At 37.5% G+C, this 9729-nt stretch overlaps 2 protein-coding genes across 4 annotated transcripts in view; both read left to right on the forward strand.

The window, feature by feature from the left end:
• Positions 1 to 5006, forward strand: part of LOC106618471 (Glycerol kinase 2) — a 31567-nt gene extending 26561 nt beyond the window's left edge. For all 3 annotated transcript variants that reach the window (XM_070110985.1, XM_036372147.2, XM_014236238.3), the window contains 2 exons: positions 2619 to 3311; positions 3385 to 5006. In XM_070110985.1, coding sequence (XP_069967086.1) covers positions 2696 to 3311; positions 3385 to 4484 — 1716 coding nt within the window. In that variant the 5' untranslated portion in view covers positions 2619 to 2695 and the 3' untranslated portion in view covers positions 4485 to 5006. The remainder of the gene's footprint in view (positions 1 to 2618; positions 3312 to 3384) is intronic.
• A 1619-nt stretch (positions 5007 to 6625) lies between these two features.
• LOC106618462 (glycerol kinase) lies at positions 6626 to 8466 on the forward strand. The gene is given in 3 exon segments (XM_036372151.2): positions 6626 to 7253; positions 7311 to 7478; positions 7481 to 8466. Coding segments are annotated over 3 exon segments (1644 nt in total). The 5' UTR covers positions 6626 to 6700; the 3' UTR covers positions 8404 to 8466.
• Positions 8467 to 9729: the final 1263 nt, after the last annotated feature.

Here is a 9729-nt window from a genome sequence, read left to right on the forward strand (position 1 = left end):
CTTCATAAATATGCCTTTGATCCTAATTAAGTAGCATCTTATATGTATGTTCAAAATGTTGCTAGCCATCTATCCTACAATCGAAAATTATATGGTATACATAAATATGTATATAAAATTGATGATATTTAAAGAATACTTATGTTCTTTTTCTGACAGTATCAGCGCGAGATTAAGGAGATGTTGCCGTCTCTGCAAGCGATAACTTGAGTAAAAATTGAGATATCAATTAGAAGCCATTAATCGAAAACTTAAACATTGCCATAACTAAGCTACACAGTAAGATAAAATGCTGTTATTTGGTACAAACCATTTCACTAGGGAGAGGCTTCTGTGGTTTAAAACCCACCCTGTGAAAATGCGTGAATTCGGATTATAACCTCGCCCACTCCCCATATAACAATTTTGTTAAAAACTACTATAAACGCGATAAATCTATAAATAAATGCGCCAGAGACATACAATTTTACACCCATGATGGTACAGAGGGCTTTATAGGAGCCGGTATCAAACTTGAACAAGGTCTTCCATGCAAGCACTTTACTCCGATCGTTCAGTTAATATGGCAGCTATATGCTATAGTCCTCCCATCTATACAATTTTTTGGCGATTAGATTATTGCTTAAAATAATAATCCATGCCAAGTTTCGTCAAGATACCTCGTCAAATGAAAGAGTTTTTCATACAAGCACTTTATTCCGATTGTTCAGTTTGTATGGAAGCTATATGCTATAGTCATCCGATCTATAAAATTTTTTCGGAGATTGAATAAATGCCTTAAATAATAATATACGCCAAATTTCGTGAAGATACCTCGTCAAATGAAAGCGTTTTCCATACAAACTCTTGATTCCGATTGTTCAGTTTGTATGGCAGCTATATGCTATAGTGGTCCGATATCGGCCGTTCCGATGAATGAGCAGCTTCTTTGTGAGAAAAGGACAGGTGCAAAATTTTAGATCGATAGCTTAAAAACTGAGGAACTAGTTTGTATATATACAGACAGACGGACATGGCTAAATCAACTCAGCTCATCATGCTGATCATTTATGTATATATTTTATAGGGTCTCCGACGTTTCCTTCTGGGTGTTACAAACTTCGTGGCAAACTTAATATACTCTGTTCAGGGTATAAAAAGCTTAAAATTGATAAAATCGGGTGAAAACTTTCCCTAGCCCTCATATAACTAATTTCAGAATTTTTAAACATCTTGTTGATTTTATGCCGCATAGATTGGTGAATGTATGTGTACCCCTAAGAGGGTATTATAGTCTAGAAATAAAAAAAACTTTCTTCAATATTTTAACTATTCCAGAATATGTCCACAAGAGAATTTTTAAAATTGGCCTTTTGCTGACTTGGCATCCAAACTGGTTCGACCGGAACTGAAACTTTAAACGCGTGTTTCAAAACAGTACCCACGATTTCTCAGGTTATATTGGACCGATTTATCTTAAATTTTTAGGGAGTATTCTTAAAAAATTCGAAACAGTCACAAAAGTGGTATATAAATTGTTTTTTTTTTTCAGGCAGTTGCCATTTCGTAAAACATTTTTTTCAAACTTTTTCGTAGTTCCAGACATTGCGACTTTATTCTAAATTAAATTTTTAAAATTTTTGGTTTCTGATTGCTGGGAGGGTTGAAGCCGTGGGTATGATCGGGGCAATATTTTTCAAATTTCCGGTCGGCTTAAACCGTATTTATTGGTCAATATGTAAGATATCTTAGCAAAATTAAACGAACATATAATATTGGATATACTTAAGTTCAATGAGAAATTGTTCCACGAATTACCCAAACCCCCATATACTTGTACTACATATAATAGTTTTCGTTATTTGCTATACATATAAAATTGCTTGAAAATATGTTCTCAAGTAAACCTGAGCATTGGCAGAAGTTTGTGCCAGACCTTTTCTATCCCAAACTGCTTTCCCCTTTAAGTGAGCAAGTTTTTTTTAAAAATTATGTGGCTTAGCGCTGAATATGAATGGAATTGCTTTAAACATTGGTCCGAACCTCATATCTTTAATGTAATGAATTCCGATTCTCTGGTTGATGTTTTGCACATCAACACAATATATTAAATTTAGTCTCTTCGATTAAGTTTATGACAGACGTATCTTATTTGGGAATGATTTTAATATTATTTGCGCTGACGGGAAGTAAAATATAGTTATAAAATTAGTCTATGACCTATAATATAACTTAATAAAATACCAAGTTTGATTATAATTCATTCGAAATTTCGTTGAATAATGCATGTGGAACATTTTCGCAACATTTTCGAATATGAAGTTTTGGCAACACCTGAAGGTATTTCCCCGGCTTTGATCCTTGCAAGTTGCAAGAGTATCAAATGTTCGGTTACACAGCGCTTCCTTACTTTTCTATTATCAGTTTATAATTTATAAATATAATATAAGTATATACATTTGAGTTTGTTCATTATATTCGATGTCTGCTGTGTTTACAAAAGAAATTCATCGTACTTTGTCGTTTTCATTTACATTTTGTATAAGTTATTCATAAGCAAATATGCATACATATATGTATGTACAAATGTTTGTATAAGTGACTAAATGCATATGTAAAGCAATATCTCTCAATTTCAGCGGGTACATTGTAACTGAAAAATTACATCTTGCATTACAAGGCAGCTGAAGTATTAGTCACGGAGAGTACCACAACCATGACGGAAGGAAAACGCTTGCTGAATGGGCCTAGGCGCCGTATAATTACTTCTCAAATTCCATCTACCACAAGCAAGAGTCTCGTAGGCGTCATCGATGAGGGTACCAGTAGCGTACAGTTCTCACTATACTCGGTGCCTTACTTTAAGGAAGTGGCCAACTATCAAATCGATTTGAAAATGATAACACCACAGGATGGTTGGTTTGAACAGAATCCATTGGAACTGATGGACGCTGTATATGAGTGCTGTGAGAAGGCTTGCGCCCAGTTGCCTGCGCTAGATTATAGCGTAGCTGATATTAGCTGTATTGGCGTTACGAACCAACGAGAAACGACTGTTGTGTGGGATTCACGAACTGGCCAACCGCTGTACAATGCGCTTGTTTGGAAAGATATACGCAGTGAGCAGTGTGTCGATCGTGTGCTCTCCAAATTGGACAATCAGGATAAAAATCATTTCAAACACATTTCTGGTTTACCCGTTTCACCTTATTTCACCGCCTTGAAGTTGCGATGGCTTTTCGATAATGTCGCCGAGGTGAGAAAGGTGCATCGTGAGGGATTTTGTAAGGCCGGTACCATAGATACTTGGATTGTATGGAATCTCACTAAAGGTAAGTAATTATAGATACGCTACGACTCCGACATACTTAAATGCTAATTTTTACCTAATATATTTTTATGTAGGCGCTCTACACGTCACTGACGTCACAAATGCCTCGCGTACACTCCTGATGGACATCGAAACTTTGCATTGGCATCCACAGTTGCTGCGCACTTTCAAAATAGACCTCAATATATTGCCCGAAATACGTAGTAGTTCAGAAATCTACGGACCTGTTACCAGTAATCGATGTGTACTCACTGGCGTACCAATTAGTGGCATAATTGGTAATCAACATGCCTCACTCTTAGGACAAATGTGCGTCAAGCCCGGCCAAGCCAAGAACACCTACCGTTCTGGTTGTTTTCTGCTCTGTAATATTGGAGAGCGGCCAGTTATTTCAGCGCATGGTCTTATCACCACAGTCGCCTATAAGCTGGGGCCAAATAAACCAGCCATTTATGCATTGGAGGGTTCTGTGGCGGTAGGCGGCCACGCCTTACGGTGGCTTGAGAATCGTGTACGCCTGTTGAAAGACTTTACGCAAGCGGAAAAATGCGCAGAGGAGGTAGCGACAACGGGCGATGTATATTTCGTGCCTGCCTTTACGGGTCTCTATGCACCCTATTGGCGTAAGGAAGCGCGTGGTTTAATCATTGGTCTCACGCAATATTCCACAAAACATCATATTGTGCGTGCCGCTCTGGAGGCGATCTGTTTTCAAACGCGCGACATACTGGAGTGCATGCATCAGGAGAGCGGATTCCAGCTGAATAAATTGCATGCCGATGGTTCGATTAGTTTGAATAATTTACTAATGCAATTGCAGGCTGATACGGCCGGATTAACAGTTTTTCGTTCGCAATTGACTGATACTACGACCTTTGGTGCGGCGCTGTGTGCAGCACAGGCGGAGGGTATTGATTTGTTCAAATTTCATCCCGATGAGTTACAGTACGATGTTGTGGACTATGATACTTTCCTACCCACGAGTACCGACGTCGAACGCCATCATCGCTACGGCAAGTGGAAGCGTGCAGTGGAGCGCAGCATGGATTGGGCAATTAAGAAATCTAAGCGCCAAATAACTGATGAAACGTATAAGCTGCTGTCATCCATACCGCCAGCTATATTTGTTATGACCACTTTTGCTATGATGATACACGCGACAGCGAGCAAATAGTTGCCAGAATGAACTATTTTATATAGAAATTATACTGAGTACTGATGAAGCTAAAAGTTTTACTTAATTTACCATTATAGCTACATATGCAGATTGCAAGTTTTTTAAAATATTTATTGTTGAATATTTTGTAAGTTTCTTTATAATTAATATTTAAGCATACCTAAGTACTTAAGGTACTTAATTAGTCTGCCATTTTTAAATTATGTTCAATGAAAACCTCTTAGTCTGCTACAACTTATTCTTAAGTACTTATTAAGTTTTGGTTGTGATAAAATTCTTAAATGACAAAATATTTTATGTATTGTAAATGTTTCAGACGGCTACATTTGTCGAGAGTGCTATCAAGTTGTATATGATATATGTATATATTACCTAAACTATATTTTTATACACCATTGTGTACATAACAGAACTTTTTTAGGTATTTACACCTTAGAAATTTTAAGCGTTACGATGCGTATATGAAATGAATTTAATAAACACTGAGACAAGTTTTAACTTGGGCTGTTCTGAAAACAATTCCATAGTTTTTTGTGATGGTCAGGAAACTTATGAAAATTATCAGTCGTCATTGTGCTTACAGGCAAGTCTAAAGAATATCAGCTATAAGAAAAGAAAAAAACCCCACGACAGTCGGGTCTAAGTAACTGGAACTTACACGGATTTTTATCCGACCAAGGATTGTCAACTCAGCATCATTCCTCGAAATTACTTCAGGAATGTTTTCTGCCGCTACAACAACTACTTACAAACTAACTTTCACATGGAGCTACTGTGCTCCCCGGATAAATCTCGGATAATTTCTATTTCTAAGTTGTAATTATATGTACCATATGCATATTACTGGCTTCAGAGGACTACAATTTAAATGAACTGATTCAATTGTACGTTTATTACCTTGAGGATGTGTGCTTATTAATTGAAATCCAGAAATAAATGTCGAATTTTGCTTTCCCCGGCCCCCAAGCAAAGAGTTGTAATCCGAAACATAAATGGAGTTTCGGCTAAGTTAAAAATCCGGCAGCAAATTAGTAATACGAGCTGTAATTGTTCTCGTTGTAGCGGTTATCCCTGCTTAGGTAGTAAGATTCAGGGTGGTCGTCGAAGTTATCTAACGGTAAGCCCAGAAATGTGCTGTTTCGAAGGGATGGGACCATAGAGAGAGAATGCTGTTAGATTAGTGGGATTCATTGGACATGCAAAGAAGTGGTTAGAGTTAAGCGGAGACTCGTTGCACGATAAAAATATGTCGGGGTATATTCTTGATAAGTGTAAGTTACAATATCCAGAACGAAGTTGCGCAAGAGTCACTCTAGATTCTCGAGCTCCTCGTCTGCTATAAGTGGTTATTTAGTTCCAAGTACGCCATTCACTGGGAGGGAGTCGGTGAAGGTGTTAATAGCTCCACTGTGAAATGGTGGTCAATGCGTGTCTGAAGTTTGTTGTGTTCGTAGTCTGGTCGACGTATTGTTCAATGTTGTCAACGTAATCAAGGAACGACTTTTTGATGTTCCTAGGAGGTGGTTCCGCTTCAAACAGACGACTTCTTCGAGGACATTCCAGCAGAAACTGATTGGAGAGTAGTGCATTGTGTCGTGGTCATATGGAGAGTAAGGGAGCACATGCTGTCGAGGGTAACGCCTAAAATCTTAGGGTTGTTGACGGTCTGAAATTGAATGCCATCAATTGTGATATTAAGATCGCTGTAGTAACTACCAACTTTCCTACAAACTGCTAGGATATAGAGATTTACTACCTTTATCAATTCATCATCCGTGAATGTTGCCCTAGAAGTCAAAATACACTTTATCACAGACGACAGAAACTAGAGTAGCACTTCTCAAAATATTATGTGGTGTCGAATGTCACACTCAAAACATCATCTTCAAAATAATAGCATTTATTTATTTAAATAGTAACTTACCGATATCGATGAGTAACATCGTGTGCAATAATATCAAATTTAATCCAAAACATCCAAATCCACTCGGGGGTTAATTAATTAAATGGACAATTTAGTTAGTTTTTTAGATCCATCTCTGTTGACTATTTCAACCAGTAAAGGGCACTAAAATTGTGCCCATAATTTAATGTTGTATTTTCGAAAATTAATAAGAACGTCATGTAAATATTTATATTTGTATAGATCAAAATCAATTAATTGTTGTTGAACACATATACATTTTTTTTCATTAGCTATTTAAACTTACAGAATGACAAAGCACAAAAATTTAATTGGAGTCATTAAGTGTGATACAGTCTATGTTTCCTTTACCGTTCATCAACCTCCCCATTTCAACGAAATCATAAGGACAGAACAAAATATTAGCGTATTGCAGCCACAAGCAGGCTGGTTCGAACAGGATCCAATGGAGATTATTTCAGCAGTTTATAAATGTTGTGATGATATAAGTAAATTGTTGATGAAGACAGCCTATACGGTTAATGACATTGTAGCCATTGGTATTACAAATCAGCGTGAGACTACAATTTTGTGGGATCCACGAACGGGAAAACCGTTTTATAATGCAATTATGTGGAAGGATATACGCACCGATCAGATAGCGGATCGTCTTGTAGCGGAGGTAGATTCACAGCATATTAACCATTTTAAGTTCACATCAGGTTTACCGATATCACCATACTTTTCGGCGTTGAAAATACGTTGGTTGAAGAATTATGTACCTAAAGTACGTACTGCATGCTTGGAAGGACATTGTAAGTTTGGTACGATTGATAGTTGGATCGTATGGAACCTGACTAACGGTAAAAAAATGTGTTCCAAGAATCATACGAAAGTGATATGTTTATGTAATGTTTCAGGTGAACTGCATGTGACAGATGCAACAAATGCTTCGCGCACTTTTCTCATGAACATTCAAACATTACAATGGGATCCACTTTTAATGCGAACATTTCGTGTGGATCGGAAAATGTTACCCGACATAAAAAGTTCATCTGAAATATTCGGTCAAATCAAAAATGAACGTTGCAAAGGCTTGTTCCGATAACCGGCATTATTGGTAATCATCAAGCGGGATTGCTGGGTCAGTATTGTGTTAAGCCAGGTCAAGCAAAAAATAGTTATCGATATGGATTGTTTTTGCTTTGCAATACTGGCGAACGTTGTGTGATTACAGATCGCGGTCTAATCACGACAGTTGCATACAAATTTGGGCCACGAAAAAAAACTGTATATGCGTTAGAGGGCTCTGTTCCTGTGGGAGGCGCTTGTTTGACATGGCTAGAGACACGTTTACATATTATACAAAAAGAAGATGAGGCACAGATACATGCCGAGGCTGTGGAAACTACCGGCGATGTTTACTTTGTCCCCGCTTTTACTGGTCTCTATGCGCCGCACTGGGAGCAGACTGCTCGTGGTCTAATCATCGGTCTGACACAGTACAGTACGAAGAAACACGTTATACGCGCTGCACTCGAATCCATTTGCTTTCAAACACGTGACATTATTGAGTGCATGTACGAGGCGAGTGGTAGGCAGATAAATAAAGTCTATGTCGATGGTGTGTTCTCCGAGAATGATATGTTGATGCAGCTGCAAGCCGACACCTCGGGGTTGGCAGTATATCGCGTTGAGTTGGACACCATTTCTTTGGGTGCAGCACTATGTGCAGCGCAGGCGGAGGGTATCGATTTGTTTACTTTGGACCCGAATAGGTCTTATGAAGATGATTTGAAGAGAGATTTATTTTTACCTACAAATACCGAAAATGATCGAATTCAACGTTATAGAAAGTGGAAATGTGCAGTGGAGCGTAGCAAAGGTTGGGCTTCGAAGAGACCGGGTAGTGATCTCACCGATTCAACTTATAGATTGTTGGCTTGCATACCAGCTGCAGGGTTCATTTTCGGTACTCTTTGTATGATTTTACTTGCTGGTTGGGGGAAGTAATACAATTTATGAGAAATGTACTTATTTAAGATATTGTTCTTTGCAAATGTGAATTGGTAATATATAAATAAATTCAGTATATCCGTTTAACATATTCGTTATATGTAAATATATCTCACTTTTACCGTAATATTAGTAATACGTATTATGGTATATAGTTAAAAAACAATTTTTATCGAAAATGGTCTAATAGGTTTAATGTATATATCTTCCAAACTATTCAAGCTATGTCATCAAAATTTCCACAGAATAAATCATTATAACATTTCTTGCGCTAGCGTGAAAATGGATGAAATCGTATGATAACCACGCCCATTCCCTATATAACGGTTTTGTTGAAAACTACTAAAAGTGTGATAAGTCAATAACGAAATGCGTCAGAGACATCATGTTTTACATCCAGGATGAAATAATAGGGCTTTATAGTAAAAGTTGTCAAAATTGGACGATGGACGTAGCATCGCTCACATTCAGTGAAATCACATATCTCTGGATAAAGCAAATTTGATATCTACCATTATTTTGACATTCCCATGTTACAGCGCGAAGATGGACTACAACCACGCCTACCCCCATATAATACAACTTTAAATTCCATATGATATTTTTACTATATCGGGCAAAAAATTTGAATGAGTATTGCTTATATGGTATACGATCTCAGGTCTAAAAGTTGTCAAAACCGCATCATAACTATTCAAGCCCCCAGATACCGCTGACTTTATGCCGAAAATATCGGTCAATGTTTGAGATATATTATTGCAATTAGGAGGGAATCCTTTTTTCATAATAATATGTCTGTATGTCAAAAATTGATTGAATCGGGTCAATATTTCAATTAGGCCCCATATACCTAATATAAAGATTTTCGAACTTCCGGCTGACTTTATACCTCATATATCGGCCAATATGTGAGTTATTTTAATGTTATATGGCACAGCCCACTTTTAGGTGAAAACCCATATCTTGAGATCTGCTCAACCGATTTCAACCAAATTCGGTGCATATCGTTCTTTTCATGTTTCTATGTCATAGTGCGAAAATGGGCGAAATCGGACTACAATCACGCTTACTTCCCATGTAACACCATTTTCAATGCCATCTGATTCTTTCACTTTCCACTATGCAAATCAGGTAACAATGACTATATCGGGGTAAAACTTTGCGTCAATAATGCAATTAAAGTATGCCACCCTGCGGCCAAAAATTGTCTAAATCGAACCAAAACTGTTCAAACCCCTAAGTACTAAATATGTGGACCCCAGTGCCTATAGTTGACCTTCTACCGAAAATATCAGTCAATCCACAAAGAAATCTCAAACGAGT

Source organism: Bactrocera oleae, chromosome 6, assembly GCF_042242935.1.
Source record: "Bactrocera oleae isolate idBacOlea1 chromosome 6, idBacOlea1, whole genome shotgun sequence".
NCBI lineage: Eukaryota > Metazoa > Arthropoda > Insecta > Diptera > Tephritidae > Bactrocera > Bactrocera oleae.